This window comes from Protomyctophum bolini (assembly GCF_963924005.1).
Source record: "Protomyctophum bolini genome assembly, chromosome: 23".
NCBI classification, from domain to species: domain Eukaryota; kingdom Metazoa; phylum Chordata; class Actinopteri; order Myctophiformes; family Myctophidae; genus Protomyctophum; species Protomyctophum bolini.
The window spans coordinates 23,605,045-23,628,759 of NC_137884.1; the positions used below are offsets into that span (position 1 = coordinate 23,605,045).

The 23,715-nt window shown below is 41.6% G+C and overlaps 1 protein-coding gene across 4 annotated transcripts; it reads left to right on the forward strand.

Annotated features, from left to right (window-relative positions):
* The first annotated feature begins 1,884 nt into the window (after positions 1-1,884).
* Positions 1,885-15,300, forward strand: LOC308310896 (ubiquitin-conjugating enzyme E2 N-like). 4 transcript variants are annotated; one of them, XR_013963560.1, is made up of 5 exons: positions 1,885-2,015; positions 6,332-6,578; positions 7,135-7,275; positions 9,798-10,815; positions 10,892-15,300. XR_013963560.1 is itself a non-coding variant. In XM_080757356.1 (4 exons), exons 1-4 carry the CDS (start codon positions 1,986-1,988, stop codon positions 9,842-9,844), a joined length of 465 nt encoding a protein of 154 aa, XP_080613482.1. In that variant the 5' UTR covers positions 1,885-1,985; the 3' UTR covers positions 9,845-15,300. The 4 variants fall into 4 exon arrangements, 1 of the variants encoding a protein (XP_080613482.1); XR_013963561.1 differs by having other exon boundaries at positions 9,798-10,790; XR_013963562.1 differs by having other exon boundaries at positions 9,798-10,735; positions 10,766-15,300.
* The last annotated feature ends 8,415 nt before the right edge of the window (positions 15,301-23,715 follow it).

The following is a 23,715-nucleotide window of genomic DNA, read 5'->3' on the forward strand; positions in this document are numbered from 1 at the left end:
ATTGTACTTATGTTGGGAACAAGCTGATATTGCAGGCATGTTTAATTTTCCTGTATAATTTTTTCTTTCAAGTCAGTTTCTGTTATAAAGAAAGTAGTTATCTTTGAAACATTTGTGTTGGGGGGGGGGGGCTACTGTACTTATTTTGGGAACAAGCTGATATGCAGGTATGTTTAATTTTCCTGCATTCTTTTTTTTTTGTCAAAATTGTCATATGTTTATTTTATATGGTATAATAATTTGGTGTTTTTTCTTTCGTTTCCCAAGTCAGTTTCTGTCACAGTCAAAACTGGGAGCGAATTAAAAAAAAAGGTTACTCTAGATTCTAGAAGAATAATAAGAAAGAAAGTGGGGCAACCAGACTAATAAAAAAAATACTCTTTTGTTTAAGTTAAGTTGAAGTGTATTGCAGTGTCTGTTTTGCCAAAACACAAAGGAGTCACACTTTTGTCGGTGGAAACATTTTTCGTCATAGTTTTTAGTCGACGAAAATAACACTGGTTACCTCAAATAATTGCGATAATTAGAGTATTATGTAATGAAAATAGCCTGCTATAACAGGGCCTTAGCATTGTAAAATGTCTATAACGTACGTCCACCACATCAGTACATTACGTTTTTTTTGTTATGGTATTACATACACCAGTGGTTCTCAAACAGTGTCCCGGGGACCATTACCAGCGGTCCTTGAGGGGGTTCCAGTTCCAGCCATGGTGGTCCACTCCCCAGCTAAATGATGGAGAGTCGGTAACCAACTGGACCCTTTAATCCCCTATAGATCTTTTAAGAGTGTAAAATGTTGTTTATACAGGTCCATTTAGTTTAATTTGTGTTAAAATACACAATTAGAGACTGAAATAATTGTTATTTTGATCAACGATTGCCTATAATGGACTGGTACCAACAAACGGCATGGAATTGTGGACAAAATCTTATCGAACTATAGCAAAAAAAATATTTTGTTTTACGTCTGAGGCTAAATGTCATCAATCATCAATCAATCAATCTTTATTTATACAGCACATTTTTCAGGCAGTGAGTGCAGTTCAAAGTGCTTTACAGTAAGAACAAAAAGTAATAATAATAAAAATAATATATATATATACACACATACATATATACATATAAATACATATACACAAATATACATATGTACATATCACACAAAGAGCAAAACAAAGCAGGAAAGCATCAACTATATAGTAATAAAAACAATAATAAAAAGGAGAGACTAATCACAGGAAAAGGACATGATCTAGGTCCTAGGAGGTAAAAGCGATGCTAAAAAGGTGTGTTTTAATCTATGGTTTTAAGATTTCGTTTAAAAATGTCAACAGATTCAGAGAACCGTATCACATGGTGGTCCCTGGCTAAAATGCTGAATAAATATGGACCATTGATATGAAAACCACTACATTGTAATCCAGTGCTTCCCAAAGTTGGGTCTTGGGACCCCCCCAGGGGTACTTGAGGGAGTGCTCCCCTGGTTACAAAATGATAGTTTGGAACCGGTTCTTTTTGTAGTTGAGTTAAATTACATTGATTTTACAATATAAATTGGGGGTCCCAGACATGTCATTAAATCGGGGTCCGTAGAACTAATGCACGTCAAACCTGGGGGTTCTTGAAATGAAACTGGTTGAGAATCACTGCTAGAGACGTAAAAGTCTTCTCTTATGGGGGTCCATCATGGAATATCTTTTCAAATGGGGGTCCGCGGGCTAATTAGTGTCAATTTGGGGGTACTTGACATGAAAAAGTTTGGGAACCACTGCAATCATTACATTACACTGACTGACTACACATCATGAAACCACTACACTTCCCAGCATTCCTTTGCCGACGTCATCAGAACCCACCGGAAGTGTGCTAGGTCTGGCCGCGCCCCCCGACCGTCACTTCAGTTCAGTTCAGTCACTCCAACCTGAAGAAGAAGAAGATTCTCCAACAAGAGGATCAAAAATAATAAAGCTTCATTATACAACATGGCCGGCTTGCCCCGAAGGATTATAAAGGTAAACTTTAACGTTTTGACAACAAGCGAAGCCCTTTTGGCGGGACTGTTTGTGTTGTTTCCCCACGTAACGTTGGCGCCCCAGACAGGCAGACAGCTAGTAGCGTGATGCTTGTTATCATCAGGCTAGCTGTTAGCTACCAGCGTTGCCATGTCAGCTTTATAAGCGTCTTTGGGCTTGTTTTTTCTGTAAAGTAGCTCGTACATATTTTGTAGTCGGGACTCGGGGCTTGTTTCTAAAGTGTAGTTGTTTATTTGGGCTTGTTTCTAAAGTGTAGTTGTTTATTTGGGCTTGTTTCTAAAGTGTAGTTGTTTATTTGGGTTTGTTTCTAAAGTGTAGTTGCTTATTTGGGCTTGTTTCTAGTTGCTTATTTGGGCTTGTTTCTAAAGTGTAGTTGCTTATTTGGGCATTTGGGCTTGTTTCTAAAGTGTAGTTGCTTATTTGGGCTTGTTTCTAAAGTGTAGTTGCTTATTTGGGCTTGTTTCCTAATGTTTAAACCAGTTATTGTCATTTCTCACACATTCCCAGTCCCAGGACCTCCAGAGTCTAGATTAATGTATTTGTCTCTACAACATGAATCTATGTTAAAAAAAAAAGTTGTACAGGGACCCCATACCAGCTTTGTGTTAAAATGTTTAAAAAAAATATTCCACATTTGTCACCTTTTTTCCATTATTTGTTTTGTTGAAAATAGCAGATTTACAAGCTGTAGATATGCCAGCCTAGTGCCCTATAGGGCCAGAGCGTAGGGAGGAGTTTCGCTCAGAACGGGTTATTCTGGTTGCCATTTTCCTGCCTACCAGTTGGGCCTGTTTTCATAGACCTGGATGCTTATTTCTCTCACACAATCTGGCAAAACTGCTGCTGCCAGTGCTTTACTTCCTGCTCACTCCCCTGGCTGTGCGTGGCTTCATTAAGACACTTATTTAGGACGTGTGTGTGTATGTGTGTGGAAATTGTAAGTGAAATAAGCATAGCCTGGTTTGGAGACTTATTTGCTTGAAAACTCAATAGCGATTGTTAGCTAGCTCACACACACCAACCACCAACGCCAACCATAACTGAAATATATAAGCAATATCACAATTATTGTGATATTGTTGTGTTATTATTAACACGTATTATGTTATTTACTTGAATGTAATGATCAGATCACTGAACTGAAGGCCGCTTTTACTGGTCCCTAAACTAAGGCAACTTCAAGTGAGCCAGGCCCCCCCCAAAATGTTGCACACTCATCTTATCAGTTCCTTTACCTCCAGGCCAATATAAGATGTGTTTTCATTTTGTTTTACAACAAACATATTGGTCATTGGAAGCAGCAGGAGTTAGTAACAAACAAGAGTTCGTTTTCCTTGTAAGGGCAGTGGTTTTCAACCTTTCATGTCAAGTCCCATTATTTATTGGGCATGTTGAGCCAAGGACCACCATTTGATGAGTTTAAAGCCCTAACCACACTAGTGGTTTCTCGGCCCCACCTCTCTCCCTGTGTTTTAGGATCCAAGATGGCCGCAGCACCAGGAGGGGGTGGCCTTACTGGGCTGCGTTCACAAATTCAAGACACATTTTGTTTTCTGGGGGGGAAGGGGGCAGAACACATCCATCAACGTAGCCGCAATTTGCAACTCTAGATTTTTTTACAATTGGCTGAATCTAGAGTTGCAATAACCTCCATCGACTTCCTATGCATGGTTTTGGTTTTGCATTGGTTTGTGACCTCCTGGTCTTAAATTACGTTAAACTCACCAACATTGCAGCTGTAGTCCAAGCTTGAATTATCCTCTTTCGATCTGGTGTCGCTTGTTTATCATAAAAGTCCCCGTAAAAAAAGTTATGAGCTACTTTCTGTCCAAAATATTCCACAACTATTATTCCGAGCCGCCATCTTGGATTTTTTCAACGTGCCATAAAACAAGACGTGAGGGGGAGCGCTTGTTTAATAGTGTCCCTCCCTCCCTAGGGTGTCGGCCTCTTCTTTGGGTGTCTTACCTGCGCAGGTAAGATTCTATTAAACAAGCGCTCCCCCTCACGTCTTGTTTTATGGCACGTTGAAAAAATCCAAGATGGCGGCTCGGAATAATAGTTGTGGAATATTTTGGACAGAAAGTAGCTCATAACTTTTTTTACGGGGACTTTTATGATAAACAAGCGACACCAGATCGAAAGAGGATAATTCAAGCTTGGACTACAGCTGCAATGTTGGTGAGTTTAACGTAATTTAAGACCAGGAGGTCACAAACCAATGCAAAACCAAAACCATGCATAGGAAGTCGATGGAGGTTATTGCAACTCTAGATTCAGCCAATTGTAAAAAAATCTAGAGTTGCAAATTGCGGCTACCATCAACGCTGTGTTCAGACACAAGTCAGGTGTCAGACGCAAGGCAAGTGTCTTGAATGCAGCCCAGTAAGGGCATATGTCGACCCGAAAAGTCGGTTCGGCTCTGTAGAGCCTACAATGTGACATCATTTGATGTTCGGGGGGGGGGTACCGTCCTAAAGTCGTCTCTTCGGTGCTACTGAAAATTTCTAACGAGCCGAAATCATTTCGGCACTACAGCGCCGAAACAGCGGTAAAATAGGAGTATGAATCGGCCCTTAGCGTTAACTCCTTGCAACCGTTTGGACCCAAGGAGTTGCATGGTGACCCTTTGGTGTGGTTTAGGGCTTTAGCCTCTCAGACCCATAACTAAAGAATATTTTGTTGTTGTTATTGGATAAGATTTTGTACACACACACACACACACACACACACACACACACAATTCCATGCTGTAATATTGATGTTGGTACCATTAGGAGAGATATCAGGCAAACGTTGATCAAAATATCAATTCATCTACATTCTCTTAATAGTGTAGAGTAGACTCTAGTCTACAGTCTACACTATTAAGAGAATGTAGAAGTGTAGACTTCCTAACTTAAGTAATGCAGATGTTTAACAATAATTGAACTCTTGAGTGTAAAATGAAACCAAAATGGACGCGTAATGGGTCTATTTTGGTTTAATTTTGCGCTTAGATCTATGAGGGTTCAATTGGTTACCAACTCAGCTGGGGTGGGACCACCTGGAACCCCCTCAAGGACCACTGGTGGTCCCCGGACCACCTGGAACCCCCTCCCGGACCACCGGTTGACTGACTTTCCTTTTGAGAAATAATAAATGGTGGCATTAACAGCTTCTCTTAAATAAACCCCACAAGTATGACATACAAGAGTAAACACATTGAATTTTCACCCCAAAGAAAAAGGACAACAGGAAACAAGACAAACAAAACCTTACAGGATATACAGGATCAGTAAAAGTAGAAAATCGGAAAGAACCTATTCAAGGAGAGTCTAATCTTCTCCAGTTTTACACAGTATCCGTATCTGCTGTTTTGACTGATTTTAAGATATTATTTTGTGGCTTTCGACCTTTATTTATTTGTAATAAGAGGGATAGGCTGACAGGAATTGGGGAGACACGCGGTAAAGGCAGTCGGGGATCAGGAGTGGAACCCGCGGCACACTGCCAGCCAGACCGGACCACCAGCCAAGGTGCCCAGAAGGCTACGCCCGCCGCCCGGGCCTATCCCTATCCCCATCATTTGGAATTGCTATAGTCCCAACTCCGTATCCATTATTCTATTGTGATTAGTCATTATTACTTTTTTATTATGTTCGTATTTCATAATATGACATCACAGGTATGTTTGATTGAATTTAACGATTGATTGCTTAGGCGTTATTCATAGTCTGGATTTTCAGTGGTTAGGTGACCACCGAACTAGTAACTACTACATCAGGCTACAAACCACCGCCCCAGCCCTTCTCTCTGTTTTTACTCACCACCGCTCAACGTTATTTCAGCTCCGGTGGTCAGCTCACCACCGGAGTGGTGGTCAGCTCACCACCGGAGTGGTGGTCAGCTCACCACCGGAGTGGTGGTCAGCTCACCACCGGAGTGGTGGTCACCCCACCGCCGAAAATCCAGACTAAGGGCCGATTCATACTCCTATTTTACCGCTGTTTCGGCGCTGTAGTGCTGAAATTATTTCGGGCTTGTCAGAAATTTCCAGTAGCACCGAAGAGACGACTTTAGGACGGTACCCCCCCCCCCCCCGAACCTCAAATGACGTCAAATTGTAGGCTCTATAGAGCCGAACCGACTTTTATTCGGCTCTAAAATAGGAGTATGAATCGGCCCTAAGAATGAGCCTTTATACAATGACTAAACGCCTAGTTTATATTTAGTCTTTTGTCTGTGGAAAAAAAGTAGTCGTTGAGGAAAAATGAACCCTGATTGTCTCTTATCTCCTCCCTCTTTGGTCACAGGAGACCCAGCGGCTGATGGCGGAGCCCGTGCCGGGCATCAGGGCGGAGCCGGACGAGGGGAACGCGCGCTACTTCCACGTGGTGATCGCCGGGCCCCAGGACTCGCCCTTCGAGGGAGGCACCTTCAAACTGGAACTGTTCCTGCCCGAGGAGTACCCCATGGCCGCGCCCAAAGTGCGCTTCATGACCAAAATCTACCACCCCAACGTCGACAAGCTGGGGAGGATATGCTTAGACATTTTGAAAGGTACTAGGAACGTGTTTGTGTTGTCGTTGTTGCCTCTGTAGTCGGTACCAGTGTTGTTTTTGGTTGGCAGCACATTTTAGTTTTAGCCCATTCTGACCTGAGATCAGATTCTATAAAATGTCTTCTACATCCTGACAGTTTTCTGAAAAAGCTATGTTTCTATGTCAGTTGTTCTTCGATTAAAAAAAAATAGCAGACCTATAAGCTCATTGAGCTTGTAGATCTGCTATTTTTCAATAGCTAAAGCATAACATAATGCTAACACCAAAAGGGGTTCCTGCTCAAAACCGCTCTACAGCCTAGGAGCTCTACAGCCTAGGAGCGCTTGCTGCAAAAATGTTGTGCCGACAACGGAAATCTTAAAACGTTAATAACTCGCGGTCTAAATCATTCCGTCTAATTCTAAGAAAGGATTATGTGTTAGACGGGGCCCCTGATGTCCAGTCGCTAGTTGCGATAGATAGATATAACTATAAACTGCGTTTTTGGGATGCAAAATGCACCCTATATTTTAATCTCTGCAGGTTCTTATTAACCTAATCCTCCCGTTCTCCAGATAAGTGGTCTCCGGCACTGCAGATCCGAACGGTGCTGCTCTCCATACAGGCCTTACTCAGCGCTCCCAACCCAGACGACCCGCTGGCCAACGACGTGGCGGAGCAGTGGAAGTCGAACGAAGCCCAAGCCATCGAGACAGGTGAGTCACCACGGGGTCACATGGGGTCGTTTGTTGTTCTGTTTGTGGCAGGCAATGTTGATTCAAAGTCGTACTATTTGTCACACACGTTAACGCAGTGAAATTTGTTCTCCGCATTTGACCCGTCTCTTGGAGCGGTGAGCTGCAGCGTGCGCCGCGCTCGGGAATCATTTGATTAGTAGATTTGACCCCCCAATCCAACCCTTTGATGCTGAGTGCCAAGCAGGGAGGCATTGGGTCTCATTTTTACAGTCTTTGGTATGACCCGGCCGGGGATCGAACCCCGACACTCTAACCACAAGGCCACTGTCTGGTAGGTCTACTATAAAACTATGACAGAAAATGTCCATGGAGGAGTCGACTATCCGAATGTCCATTTTCACTGACGAAAAACAAAATAAGAACAAAAAAATAAATAATCCTATGACTACTAAAACTAAGATTGAATGTACTGACAATTTCGTAAACTAATAAACTAGACTCAAATGTTAGGGAGGTAGTAGTCGTTTGGTTGTGCTTAGGTGTTGCGCTAATAAAATAGCAGATCTACAAGCTTGTACATCGGCTATTTTCAGCATACAACCACGGGTAGGACGCCATCAAGGCCCGACGAAATGCGCTTTTGCAGACAAAATCCACTGTAGATTAAGTCGACTAAAATCATATATTTATCGACTAAAACTTGACCAACACTAAAACATTTCAGGTGACTAAAATATGACTAAAACTAAATGAAATTCATTGTGGGCGTGTTCTGTCCTCTGCGTGTCATCAGCGTCTACACCCTAGGTGGGGTTGGTTTCAGGGCCTTTCTGTCTTTGAGTTTACTGGAAACGTCAATAATAATAATAATATGAAATGGATCTGAACTGCAGAACAAAAGTATCATTGACATTTTGAGTCAATCCGTGAAAGACAAGAGAGAGTCTGCCATAGCATGAATATTTCTATTGTTGTAAACTGACTGCAACATTTTCATTTTATGTCTCATTCAATGGACAATAAAGTGTTGTTTATCTGACAGCTTGCTCTGTTGGTATCCCATCATGTGGGGGGACACAATTCAATTGTTTCCTAGATTATATTTCCTGATATGTCATGAATATTTGCTGTCTTGGTTTTATTCAGTCACAACAATGGCTTGGCTTGCCCCCCCCCCTCCATTTCATCTAATGTCGTTCAGTTCCAGAATAAATGGAAAATGTTTATGAATGGTATTTCTGTACGCCCTACGAGGCTGTCAAAATACAGCGACCCGCTTGTTTGTTTGCGCAACTTTAAATGATTTATAATGCAGATAAACATGTTTTCTTCAACGTCCTTTTAATTGGCTTCTGAAACTTGTGTAATGTTTGGTTAGGAGTTTGGTTTATTAAGTGTTTTGACAACCCACACCGAAGCAGCTTGTTCGTTCCCACATCATCCAGTTCTAATGTTGACTAAATATTCCACTGGGATCCTCCTCCAACTCGGAGCAGTGGCGTGCACAGACATTTAGAGGGGCAGGTGCTCAAGTGAAAAAAAAGGGCACCTTGTGCAGCGCGTGGAACCGGCCGGTTGCCTTAATAGTGTGAGATTTATAGATTTTGGGGCATAACTAATATATTAGAAGCTTTTTTTTAAATCAAGGATTGATCAATGTCACCATGGTCCACATACTGTACACTGTACAAAAAGGAATATATATATATTTTGGCCAGTTGGAAATTATGCTGATCCCCTAGGGCTGCTGTCACCAGTACACGTTTAACTTGACCATTCATTGTCACACTGATGTGATTAAATGGTAAATGATACATTTATATAGCGCCTTCATCCAAGGCGCTATACATAGATTGTGCATTACATTCTCTTTATTTGAATCCACAAATTACAATGATGGTGGAGGAAACCATGCAAGGCACCAACCTGCACATCGGGAGCAATTAGGGGTTCAGTATCTTGACACACTTGACACTAACTCTGGGGGAGCCCGGGATCGAACCGGGAACCTTACGGTTCCTATCTGGCCACAGTGCCGCCATCGATTAACGTTTAATTGTGTTTTTGTCATCGGAATATATACGAACACACGCACACACACACACACGCACGCACACACACGCACATCCACAGTATGTTCTTTTCTTATCAAGACCATTGAATGCAGCCAGTATGGACATTTCCTACATACTGCCTGCAGCGATCAGGCCACTAGGAAGCGCAGAAGTGAAATGACTGCCGTCGAAGCGAAAACGTCGTGAAACTGACTTGCATTACATGGCTGGTTAAGATTGATATTTCAAGGTTAAGGGAATTTCGTAGCCGGGTTAAGACTGAGGTTAGGGTTAGGGTTTAGCCATTTACGGTTAGTGATTGTGCGACGACCGCGACCAACGCCACGTCGGGGAAAACGATGGCGGACATTGGCATGCTGTCGATAAACCGCTGACGATGACCGGACATTAAATGACGGAGATAAAACATCAAAAAACCGCTCACCTCTCTTCTCTTCTCCTCTCCTCTCCTCTCCTCCCCGGCAGCCCGGAAATGGACCCGGCTCTATGCAGAGAACAACATGGAGGTATAGAGAGGATCACGAGAAGGGCCAGAGAGAGGTCGTCTGTCTGTCTGAATGTTCGGCTCCGTTACTTAAAACACAATGTATTTCCTCCTCCTACTCTTGTCAAGATGGCCTCTCTTCCCCCTTCACGCTTCTCGCTTTTAATGAACTCAACAACAAACGACGACAACCTACGACGACGACAACAACAACAACAACGACTGCAGCAGCATAAAGAAATGAAATGACCGCAAGTCCAAATCTAGTCCGAAAAGAAAAGCTGACAATATATTTACTGCTACAAGCCTCTTGTTGACTTATGTTCCTTAACCCCCCCCCCCCCGTTCCCCTTCCAAAAGACATGTTAGCTGTTTGTTAGTCTTTGTCCCGTCTCTCTCTCTCTCTCTCTCTCTCTCTCTCTCTCTCTCTCGCTGTACGGAAAATGCAAATCTGGGACAGAGGCCGACGACTTCCTCCCCGCTAGACTTTTTACGAACGGATCTGTCGTCGAAAACGACACGAGATGTGCTGCCGTTGCTAAGCTCTGAACGCATACCTACCATGTGTTGTCATGTTTAGAAATGTACATGGACGGCGTTTAGTGCTGCTTCAAATGCAGCATATCGTCATTTTTTCACCCCCAAATACATCGGTATGTGTTTTATTATTATGCCGTCTGTCATCTCATTAAGAACGTACGTCACGGTTGACTATTCTCCCGTTAGATGATGCTGGTGGCTTGAATGAAAAGTGGAAATGGTGAATATAACTCCCCACGTTGTAGGAGTAGGGTTGGGGGACCTGCAACCGGTTCTTTTCCAGACCCCGGTTTCCCCAGATTTGAAGAACCGGAATCAGTTCAATCGTATTTGGAACCGTTGTTTTTTTTTATATTTATTTTTATCACTCTGTCAAGAGGTAATTCTGTATCACTCTTGTCAGTCAGAGGTGATTCTGTATCACTCTGTCAGAGGTGATTCTGTATCACTCTGTCAGAGGTGATTCTGTATCACTCTGTCAGAGGTGATTCTGTATCACTCTGTCAGAGGTGATTCTGTATCACTCTTGTCAGAGGTGATTATGTGGACTTGATGTCTTCTGCTTTGTAATTACAGATGCCAGTGATTCTCAAACGTTTTAATTTCACTCTGAGAGAGTACACATGGACCAAATCCATTTGGTTCCTTGTGTACTCTCTGAGTTACAGTCCTGGAAGGGTCCATTTGGTTCCTTGTGTAATCTCTGAGTTACAGTCCTGTAAGGGTCCATTTGGTTCCATGTGTACCCTCTCAGAGTTACAGACCTGTAAGGGTCCATTTGGTTCCTTGTGTAATCTCTGAGTTACAGTCCTGTAAGGGTCCATTTGGTTCCATGTGTACCCTCTCAGAGTTACCGACCTGTAAGGGTCCATTTGGTTCCATGTGTACCCTCTCAGAGTTACCGACCTGTAAGGGTCCATTTGGTTCCAAGTGTACCCTCTCAGAGTTACCGACCTGTAAGGGTCCATTTGGTTCCATGTGTACCCTCTCAGAGTTACCGACCTGTAAGGGTCCATTTGGTTCCATTTGTACTCTCTCAGAGTTACAGACCTGTAAGGGTCCATTTGGGTCCATTGATTTGTACACTCTCAAAGTTAGTCCTGGAAGGTAACCCACTAGGAATCGATAAAGGGAATCGTTAAGGAACCAGAATCGTTAAAAATCCTAAAGTTTCCCAACCCTAGCTGTGAGGTCTACTTTAACTATGATGAGATTAGTTTCACGGTTTCACGCCCGTCCGTGTGTGTGCGTGCGTGCACGCGTGCGTTCTTCCCCCGATGTTCTATGGCGTTCGCTGCGGCACATGCCGACGCTATAGCTGACAGGCTATAGCGTTCGTACAGTAGGTGGCGGTGTTGTTCTGTAAGCTCTGCAGCGTGCTTGGCAGGCGTTTGGAAAAAACACACCACAAGTGAAGTTGCTTCCGGTCACATCATTTTTACAGACAGTGGTACATACAGAAGTATGTTATTATTATTGCCAAAATGTTGGTCTGCTTCTTTTAACGGGGTGCCATAATATACGATATTAATCCCCGTAAACCCTAACCTAAACCCTGCACTGTCTTAACCAAATACCGTTTTTTTTTTTAAATTAGCGTGTGTATTAATTAACGGCGCTGTAATTGTGCAACATCTCCCAGTTCCAGCTACTGTACTGGCAAATTACGTGAATCTTTTGAAATGAATGTACACATCCTGACAAGCTGTTTAGTGTTGAGGCAACGACGTCTCTAGACGTGAGTGTTGTGGTTCACGAAACCTTTTCAGTTCCAGTTCCAAAAAAAGACACATTTTGGTGTCTCCCTCGGCGGGACTCAAACTTACAATCTTACACGATGATTTAATCGCTGAAGCCCCATGAAATAATAGTTACGATAGCAAGTTATACATTCAAGCTCAAAGTGTGACACCTTTCATTACGAATTGTCTGTTACTTTATCCCTTGCTTTTTATTCTCAGCTCTGCACGAGTGCAAGTGGGAGTTTTGTTTCTACAGGCCTTTTAAAAACGCAAAACCTTCCATTTTTAGAAATTGTGAAGGTGGAAACGGATATCTTTACATTTATCTTCCCTCTAGCGCCGGTCATGTCGCATCGCAGGACCGCAGTTTCGACAAGATGACCGTCGGCTTTCCTTAAAATGCCTTATTATTAGTATTATTATGCATCGTAGACCCACCCGTCATTAACTGATGAAGCCATATTTAAAAAAAAAAACCTTCGGAAAATTAGGTTATCTACAAGTTCACAATGCGCTGCCTGTGTGAGCTTGTAGATCAGCTTTTTTTTATGATTGAAATGTATAGATAAAATAAATATATGCATACTTTCCCCATTTAGCTATCTAGTGATTAAAAAAAATAATAATAACTCAAATGTTTTAGTGACATTTGAGTTTGGGTGTGTTTAGTGGGAGGTGCATTCTATGACTTGAAATGAGGTGTAAAAGAAAAGAAAAGACAAAATGACTCTGTAAGCTAGAATCTTCTAAGGCAGTGGTTCTCAAGGTGGGGGTCCGGGGGGAGTTCCAGGGGGTCCCCAGCTAAATAATAGATGGCAACGAAACCAAATGGGACCCTTATGGGACTGTAACTCGGAGAGTGTGCAAATTAGCATTGATTTTACAATATAAATTGTGGGTCCCAGAGATGGAAATGCCATTTAATGGGGGTCCCTATCCTAATGCATGTCAATGGGGGTCCTTGAAATTAAAATGTTAGATGCTAGAGCCGTTTAAAATCTTCTCTTTCCCTGGCATATTTTTTTTCAAATGGGGGTCTGCAGGCTAATAAATGTAAATTTCAAAACATGTTCAATAACCCCCCCCCCCCAAAAAGCTAACATTTTCATGGATTAAAAACAAAATTCAATGATTTTCTTTTTTCCTTCAGTAATTTCAAAGAAATCCCATACATTAGAAATCAAATGTTTCAACGCGGCACAAAGTGATCTGCTTGTAGATCTGCTATTTTCACTAAGTTTGGGTCCCCAGGTCATCTCTTTTTAGTGCACTTGCCAGAATGTGAACCCGGACATGTTGAGTACACCAAGATTTTATGTTATAAATGTTGAGTATGGGTCCCCAGCATGTAGAAACTGATGTTATATAAATGGCAAGGCAAAATATTCAAAATGTCATCATGCTTTATGTAGCATGTGACATGTCAAACAATTGTGCTTTTATAGGTTGTTAATGGTATTGTCACATATTATGCCAATGATGAAAATTGCTCAACATAATTGCAAGTTAGCATCCAGCAGTTTCTACATGCTGGGGACCCATACTCAACATGTATAACATCAGTGTCTACATGCTGGGGACCCATACTCAACATTTATAACATCAGTTTCTACATGCTGGGGACCCATACTCAACATTTATAACATCAGTTTCTACATGCTGGGGACCCCTACTCAACATGTATAACATCAGTGTCTACATGCTGGGGACCCATACTCAACATGTATAACATCAGTGTCTACATGCTGGGGACACATACTCAACATTTATAACATCAGTTTCTACATGCTGGGGACCCCTACTCAACATGTATAACATCAGTGTCTACATGCTGGGGACCCATACTCAACATGTATAACATCAGTGTCTACATGCTGGGGACACATACTCAACATTTATAACATCAGTTTCTACATGCTGGGGACACATACTCAACATTTATAACATCAGTTTCTACATGCTGGGGACCCCTACTCAACATTTATAACATAAAAACGTTGGTGTACTCAACATGTCCGGGTTCACATTCTGGACTATTTTGGGGTCTGGACTCTGAAAGGTTTGGGAACCACTGCTCTATCAATGTTCTCTACTGTGTGAACTGTATTATGTCTGTGGAGGACTTTGTGTCGTTGTTTTCAGTTAAAAAAAAACAAAAACAAAAAAACTATGTTTGTTCAGCGTCGGTTGGGGTTTCCTTCATGATAACTGTTTTACTGATTTACTTTACAATGGCCTTATTCCTGTGTAGTATAGAGCACCGCAGTCCCGCCCCCTTTCATGACGACGCCAGGCCCAGGAAATAGTTCCCAATGCATTTTTCCCCATAGACATTTCAAAATGTATTTATTTAAAGACCTTATAAGCGTCGTACAAAGCCAACTCTTGTCGTGACAAATCATGACGACAAACACAATATTTTGGACCAAACAAATAATTACAAAGAAGAAAAACAAAGTGTTGTAACCTGCCGTTTTCTTCTTCTTTCTGATTATTTGTTCAGCCCGAAAAATTGTGTTTGTTGTCATGATTTGTCACGACAAAAGTTGGCTTTGTTCGAGGCTTAAAAGGTCTTTAAATAAATGCTTTCAGAAAAGTCTATGAGGAAAATGAACGGGGATTTATTTCCCGGGTCTCTCGAGGGGGCGGGACTGCGACGCTCTATTTCGGACACGAACCCATGATGAGTGCAAGTAAGTACGCATTAATACTGTGTCCGTATTAAATTATTATTACTAAATTTGTGTGTGTGTGTGTGTGTGTGTGTGTGTGTGTGTGTGTGTGCATGTGTGCGTGCCTCCTCTATTCGTACTAGGACAACATTGTTCTGTACTTGTGTGTCTTTTCTACGGCGTCATTATGAACACGAGGAGTAAAGCCATTGTGAGGCAAACTGTCAAAACATTTGATCAAGTCTGGGTTTTTTTTAATTTATTGTTTCCTCCAAAAAGGACTTCTCTTCATGGGTTGAATTAATCAAAGCCAAAATAATTACTGGGATAACTTCAAGTATTAAATCTCAGATCTTGATCGAGTCGGAATCCGCAATCTGAGCGATCGTTCGGCCATGCCCGCGTGAATAAATAAATAAATGAATGAATAAAATTAATTAAAATCAGCCGAAGAGTTGTGTTGTTGGTGATTTCGGTACGTTTGCATAAATGGCTCTTCAAACACTGTAAATAAACTGAGTTGAGTTAAAGGGTCTCGTGTGCCTTATTGCTATTATTAACCCATGTAGACGTGAGGACGTATCTGTGTCACATAACCGTTTAACCACTTTAACCCTTATTTTAAACTTTAGCTGTTGAAAAATAATAATGCATTGCAATTTTTATAGCGCTTTTCCAAGTGCTCGATCTTTGAACACTCACAGACCAGGGGGATCATCAATCATCACTGCATACTGCAGCCTGCTCCACGTTTTTTGGGGGGGATTTCGGAGCTGCAAAATGCAAGAAATAACGCACTCTATGTGCAAACTCCTCGGTGCGCCTTGGATATGAGCGCCTTGGAGTTGGAGCGCAATGGAAATGACTAAATGAGCATGCTCAGAAAGTCCAGAATGAACATACATCCGAAGCAGTGTGTATACATGAGTCCAATTTTTCTTTCAATCGCATTGAACATCGGAGTAATCCGGCCAGTGACATCGGAATGGTTTTGAAATCGCATTGAGTGTTTTCATTCGGATGTGCGTTTTTGTAGGGGTTTACATAACAACGTTTAATAGGATTGAACTTCTATTCGGAATGAAAAGGGGATTTAACTGCTCATGTAAACGTAGCCAATGATTCATTCATGCATTGGGAGGTGAAGCGGCGAACAGTCGACGCCAGCCTCCTCACTTCCCTACATTCACACACCAATGGGGGAACGTTATTTTCAGATGGGGGTCGCGGGCCAAATCAGTATAATTCTAGAGGTCCTTGACATGAGATTACATGAGAACCACTGATATAGAAACAACTTTTAGAAGACATTTGTGGAATCCGGTCTCTGGTCTAAAGGGGTTAGGCTACAGATGACTATTTTATATTTCATAAGAATATTACATAATGGCAGTGGTGTAAAGTATTGTGATAAGTCTTGAGATATTTGTACTTTACTTGAGTATTTTCAATGTCCAATACTTTTACTTCTACTCCACTACATCTCAGAGGCAAATGTTGTGCTTTTACTACACTACAATTATTTGTAGTGGGTTATTTGTAGTGGATTATTACCACATTTCCCTAAATCCCTGCTGTCCTTTCTAGTATCGCCACTAGATGGCACTGCAAGCACATTGTAGTTCTTGTCTCATCACAAGTGCATTCTTGTGAGCTGCACCATATGAATCTATAATTTGATCCACGGACCACCATTTGATGAGTTTTAGCCTCTCAGTCCCAAAATGAAAGAATATTTTGTTATCGTATCGGATGCCATTTTGTCCACAATTCCATGCTGTATTGTTGTTGGTAGGCTATTAGGAGAGGTAACAGGCAAACATTGGATCAAAATAACAATTCTTATACATGCTATAATTGTGTAGACTTCTTCCTAAAGTTAAGTAAAGCATATGTTTAACAATAATCTAACTCTTTAATCTATAAGTGGTCCATTTGGTTACCAACTCTCCATCATTTAGCTGGGGACCACCTGGAACCACTTCAAGGACCACTGGTTGGAAAAAAAATCACACCCGTGTGAAGTGAGTCTTGCAATTCCGTTCAGATTCAGATACCTTTATTTGCCATTGTGTAAAACACGCAGGAATTAGTTTTGACATTGCGTGTGTGCATTCCTTATTCCTTTTTTCCACATATAACAAAAATAACAACAACACAAATACAACACCGTGCAGGAAGTATAAATATAAAGTGCATAGTTTATGGAACATAGTGCCTAGGGAGGTGACACTCCCTAGGGGGCGTTTGGGGTGGGAGGGAAACCAGAATCATTTAGCAGCCTGGTGGCTGAGGGGAAAAAGCTCAGTCTGTGGGGGACTTCTGTAGCCTTCGCCAGCTGCAACCGTCTCCCAGAGGGGAGCAGGCAGGGTGAGGAGGCCATGGCCAGGGTGTGGGAGGGGTCGGCCATGATCTTTCTCCCTCTCCTCAATGCCCTGGAGTCGTGCAGGGACTTGAGGGAGGGCAGAGGACGGCCAATCACCCTCTGCAGCTTGGCGAGATCTTTTGCAGCTGCAGCGGGGAAACCAGGTGATGATGGAGTGTGAGGATGGACCATAGACTGTAAAAAATATGGACAATGCGTTCCGCGGGTCTAACATGAACGTAAAACGAAGCCTGTCAGTCCTTGAATTGTACATCGCCATCTTTCTAGATCCGTTTGGGCCCAGCTGGCCCATTGGCTGGCCCAGACAACGAGGCGGGACTTCCCCCCCCCCTTCTTCTCCGTTGGTTTTTATTTTGACTCGAGTGGGTGGGGGATCCCGATCATAGACTGTAACGGTAGCCACGCCCCTCAGAACATACGCGACTTTCTGGTCATTCTTTTTATAAATGGGACCATAATTTTCCAAAAATAATATTATGACATTAGAAATGAGACTTTAAACTATAGTGACTGGAAGCAGAAAATATTCATGACCATGTTTATTAAGGTTATACTGTCTAGGTGAAGTTGGGCCCAAATACATGGACTTCTATGGGGCTATGGGGTTTTTTTGGGCCCAATGACAGCGCCACAACAGGCCATATTTACAAGCATTTGATAAACTCTGCTGTTTCCTGTTGGTATACAAACATAATAAATGGGAACCTCACCAAACAACAGCAGTTAATGCACTGTTTGGACATTCAATGATTTACTTGACGCGTCAAGGACGGTTTCCCTATACCTGTGCCCTGCCTATAGCCGAGTGGCACGTCTGTTTGTTAGAGCCACTGCACTCATAATATAAACTAAAGCAAGAATCCTGTTGGATATAAAATGAGTGTTTGTGTTTTTGAGAGGCGCTAGAACCCTCCTATATACAGCAAGTTGTGCTTTATAAGCCTATTAAAATAATATGAGGAATATCCCCTATACTATAGGCTACAGTACCAAGTTGGCCACACCACCCGTTATCTATTTTAAAACAAAATGTGAGACGCCAGAGTGGTTTAAAGTATAGGCTAAAATATGTGATATTATATATGGTTGAATAGGACATCAAGGCATTTAACCCATTTTGGTGTAAGCATTATGTTATGCTTTAGCTATTGAAAAATAGCAGATCTACAAGCTTGAGCTTGTGGAAAAAACGACTGACATGGAAACACATAGCTTTTTTCAGAAAACTGTCGGGATGTAGAAGACATTTTTTGAATCTGATCTCAGCAACTTTAACTGCATGGGTTTGGATGTCGGTGTGGGTCACACGGACTCATAGGGACTGGGTTTGGACTCCTATTAGGACTCCCATGTGCCCCACGGCCCACACGAACATCCAAACATGGAACATCTCCTATGATTGAAATCCCAGCAGGTCCGTTCTTCGCCCCGTCGGTTTCATACAGTCTCTCCTTCTCAGCTTTCTAATGTGTATCTTTGGTGAAAAGAAAGAAGCACAAAGGGGAGTCGGTGATCCGAAGGACAAAAGAAAATATCACGTCTTTGTATTCAAATGCCAATGTCTAGATACAGACACCATCACAGACAAACAATATCTGTTGTTGCTAATTTGCCGTCCATACAAATATAATATGTAACTTTCTGAAAGGTTCTCCGCTGTTGCAACTGTCTGTCTGCGTGCAGTGCTGGAAAAAAAGTACTTGTTCTTATACTTTACTTACTTAAGTAAAAGTAAAAGTATCAATACTGCGATGTATAGAGAAATAGTCTGTAGGTGAAAGTAAAGTAAAAGTCCGGAATTCCAAATGCACTTTGAGTAAAAGTACAAGCTATCGAAATGTACTCGAAGTGCAAAAAGTAAAAGTGCTCATTGTGCAGACTGACTGTCCCATTTCAAGTCTTTAGAAAATAGCCGATCTATGTTCAAACGGACGGAATTAAGTGGTTATATGTTTTGTAATAATAATAATACGTTTTAAAATGAATGTAAAAAAAGTACAATGTTTGGATCCAAGGTGTAGTGGAGTAGAAGTAGAAGTAAAAGTATTGGATGTTTGGATCCAAGGTGTAGATGAGTAGAAGTAAAAGTATTGGATGTTTGGATCCAAGGAGTAGAAGTAAAAGTATTGGATGTTTGGATCCAAGGAGTAGAAGTAAAAGTATTGGATGTTTGGATCCAAGGAGTAGAAGTAAAAGTATTGGATGTTTGGATCCAAGGTGTAGAAGTAAAAGTATTGGATGTTTGGATCCAAGGTGTAGATGAGTAGAAGTAAAAGTATTGGATGTTTGGATCCAAGGTGTAGTGGAGCAGAAGTAAAAGTATTGGATGTTTGGATCCAAGGTGTAGATGAGTAGAAGTAAAAGTATTGGATGTTTGGATCCAAGGTGTAGTGGAGCAGAAGTAAAAGTATTGGATGTTTGGATCCAAGGTGTAGTGGAGCAGAAGTAAAAGTATTGGATGTTTGGATCCAAGGAGTAGAAGTAAAAGTATTGGATGTTTGGATCCAAGGTGTAGAAGTAAAAGTATTGGATGTTTGGATCCAAGGAGTAGAAGTAAAAGTATTGGATGTTTGGATCCAAGGTGTAGTGGAGCAGAAGTAAAAGTATTGGATGTTTGGATCCAAGGTGTAGATGAGTAGAAGTAAAAGTATTGGATGTTTGGATCCAAGGTGTAGTGGAGCAGAAGTAAAAGTATTGGATGTTTGGATCCAAGGAGTAGAAGTAAAAGTATTGGATGTTTGGATCCAAGGTGTAGAAGTAAAAGTATTGGATGTTTGGATCCAAGGTGTAGATGAGTAGAAGTAAAAGTATTGGATGTTTGGATCCAAGGTGTAGATGAGTAGAAGTAAAAGTATTGGATGTTTGGATCCAAGGTGTAGATGAGTAGAAGTAAAAGTATTGGATGTTTGGATCCAAGGAGTAGAAGTAAAAGTATTGGATGTTTGGATCCAAGGTGTAGAAGTAAAAGTATTGGATGTTTGGATCCAAGGAGTAGAAGTAAAAGTATTGGATGTTTGGATCCAAGGAGTAGAAGTAAAAGTATTGGATGTTTGGATCCAAGGAGTAGAAGTAAAAGTATTGGATGTTTGGATCCAAGGTGTAGAAGTAAAAGTATTGGATGTTTGGATCCAAGGTGTAGAAGTAAAAGTATTGGATGTTTGGATCCAAGGAGCAGAAGTAAAAGTATTGGATGTTTGGATCCAAGGAGCAGAAGTAAAAGTATTGGATGTTTGGATCCAAGGTGTAGAAGTAAAAGTATTGGATGTTTGGATCCAAGGAGCAGAAGTAAAAGTATTGGATGTTTGGATCCAAGGAGTAGAAGTAAAAGTATTGGATGTTTGGATCCAAGGTGTAGTGGAGCAGAAGTAAAAGTATTGGATGTTTGGATCCAAGGAGCAGAAGTAAAAGTATTGGATGTTTGGATCCAAGGTGTAGTGGAGCAGAAGTAAAAGTATTGGATGTTTGGATCCAAGGTGTAGTGGAGCAGAAGTAAAAGTATTGGATGTTTGGATCCAAGGAGCAGAAGTAAAAGTATTGGATGTTTGGATCCAAGGTGTAGAAGTAAAAGTATTGGATGTTTGGATCCAAGGAGTAGAAGTAAAAGTATTGGATGTTTGGATCCAAGGTGTAGTGGAGCAGAAGTAAAAGTATTGGATGTTTGGATCCAAGGAGCAGAAGTAAAAGTATTGGATGTTTGGATCCAAGGAGCAGAAGTAAAAGTATTGGATGTTTGGATCCAAGGTGTAGTGGAGCAGAAGTAAAAGTATTGGATGTTTGGATCCAAGGAGCAGAAGTAAAAGTATTGGATGTTTGGATCCAAGGAGCAGAAGTAAAAGTATTGGATGTTTGGATCCAAGGTGTAGAAGTAAAAGTATTGGATGTTTGGATCCAAGGAGTAGAAGTAAAAGTATTGGATGTTTGGATCCAAGGTGTAGAAGTAAAAGTATTGGATGTTTGGATCCAAGGAGTAGAAGTAAAAGTATTGGATGTTTGGATCCAAGGTGTGTAGTGGAGCAGAAGTAAAAGTATTGTAAATTCTCAAGTAAAGTACAAATACTTCAAAGTTGTTGTTACTTTACACCACTCCCTGTATGTGAGGTGTATTTCTTAATCGACGGACGGATTGATGACAGACAGACGGACGGACGGACAATGGTCTTTTAGTACCCACCTGTGTGCATTATGGGTAATTCACGCATACTGTCGCGTGTCTCATGTTTCCTTTCCTATCGCAGCCAGGCCAGCGTTTCATTTCACAACATTTTTATGGTGCCTGGCTGGGTTTATATGGCAACAGTGAGTCATTCAGGGTGGTATGTGGCCCATTGTGAGAGCTGAAGTGCAGGAAATGGCCTCTCTCTCTCCTCTCTCTCTCTCTCTCTCTCCATCTCATCCGATTCTCTGCTACATTAACCCATTCTGACCTGAGATCAGATTATAAAAAATGTCTTCTACATCCTGACGGTTTTCTGAAAAAGCTATGTTTCTATGTCAGTCGTTTGAGTCGATTTTTCAAAAATAGCAGACCTACAAGGTCATAGCGCGCCACCGAGTGGCGCGCTACGACCTTGTAGATCTGCTATTTTTCAATAGCTAAAGCATAACACAATGCCAACACCAAAATGGGTTAAGCCACTATAAGACCGGCTATAACGCATCTGTGTCACCCCAGCTTTTAATCACTTTTAAACCGTTATTTTATAAATACCAAAAATGGTGCACTGTATATTTTAAAGAGAACATTTTTGTAACTAAATAAATGATCTAATTCGATGTGGTTATGTTTGAGAACCACTGTCCACTGATGTAGACGTATAATACGCATATCGACAGGTAAGAGACTTCAGATAGCACACTACACAACGTACAAAAAAAGACTTCTATGTTAGTCTGACCACGTTTCAATCCTGTGGATCTTCATCAGGTCACCATGGATGAATGGCCTGATGAAGACACACGGATTTCTCTGAAAAGTGTTAGAATTTAGAAGTTTTTTTTTTTTTTTTTGGTATAGAATCTGGCCTCAGCCAGGTCTTAATGGGTTAACTAGTCATTGGAGAAGATGGCCATCTCTCTGAGAATAGGTCATCATTACACACTTCATCAGCGGGGGGGTCTTGTGTGGTTTTGTTCCCGTGGTAACGGATATAGCTGGGTGTCACTGTGGTAACTGTTACTATTACAGTAACAGTAACGGATAGCTGGGTGTTACCAGAGGACACGCATGCAGGGAAAAGGGAATCTGCTCCCTTTTCCCCTGCGTGTCTGAAAAGCGTTGAAAACCACTGCGGTGTAGGGCAAGACAAAGACATCAGGCTGAAATACATCACACTCAACGAAGCACCATCAATAATTGATCAAATATAGTGCCTACAATATGCACTATTATTTACACTAGTATGTACATAATATAGTGCAGGACCAAGGAATCACGAGGACACACAGTATGGCTGTCACCATTATACGATTTTAAATAACGATTCATTGTCACACAAATTATTGCGATTGACGATTTAATTGTGTTTGTGCCATTGAACATTGGAACATATGAATACAAAGAATACATTTATGTTTGCCTGGTAATCAAAAAATGCACAGTGCCGATAGGTTAAAAAGAATGGCTTACATGCGTCGTAAGCTTGTAGATCTGCTAAATCTAGATATTTTTTGTAACGTGATTTTGACAATAATGACAAAATAACTGCGATTAACCCATTCTGAACGGGAACCCATTTTGGTGTTAGCATTATGTTATGCTTTAGCTATTTAAAAATAGCAGATCTACAAGCTCATAGCGCGCCACCGAGTGGCGCGCTACGAGCTTGTAGGTCTGCTATTTTTGAAAAATCGAAGAACGACTGACATTTTTAGAATCTGATCTCAGGTCAGAATGGGTTAATCAGGCCAGTGTGTGTCCAGTGGAAACCTCGTATGAATCTGATCTCAGGTCAGAATGGGTTAAATGATGATGTAATTGAGACAGGCCTATAACGCACAGTGTAAGCATTGTCAGATACTGTCCATTCATTGGCTATTGATAGTGTGTCAGATGCCACGACGTGATGAGATGATTGAGATCGTTTTGAAATGCCTCAAAAATATGTGTGTGAACAATTTTTTGAAAGATGTTGTTGCCCTCCATGTTGTCACTCACTGCATTCCTAAAATAGACCCAGCGGGGGTTGAGGAAGATGGTGCCCTCCATGCCTAAAATAGAGCCACCATGCCGGGTTGAGGTGGTGATTGTGCGTGCTGCTGTTGCCAGCATCATAAATAGAACTAGCATGCTGCAGCCAGAAGAAGTATACTCGGATTCTTGTTTTGAGTCAAAGTAAAAGTATATCAATAAGACAATGTAGAAATTACTCTCCGGCAGGGGGGACGTGCAGAGAGCGTTTGAGAGGCTGACATCCCGCAAAAGAGGGCACTTTTGGACAGACATAGCAGAAATTGCAGATCTATAAGCTCACAACGCGTCGCACTGCGACACGTTGAGAGCTTGTAGATCAGCTATTTTCGGCGCGCGACCCTGCACTCTTTGGCTAGTGGAGATGCAGGT

What these genes read in the sequence shown, in the direction of transcription:
- LOC308310896 (XM_080757356.1), top strand. Translation starts at nt 1,986, where the DNA reads ATGGCCGGCTTGCCCCGAAGGATTATAAAG. An exon ending in ATGCTTAGACATTTTGAAAG is followed by an intron (nt 6,579 to 7,134) that starts GTACTAGGAACG and finishes CCCGTTCTCCAG; the next exon opens with ATAAGTGGTCTCCGGCACTG. An exon ending in AGCCCAAGCCATCGAGACAG is followed by an intron (nt 7,276 to 9,797) that starts GTGAGTCACCAC and finishes CCTCCCCGGCAG; the next exon opens with CCCGGAAATGGACCCGGCTC.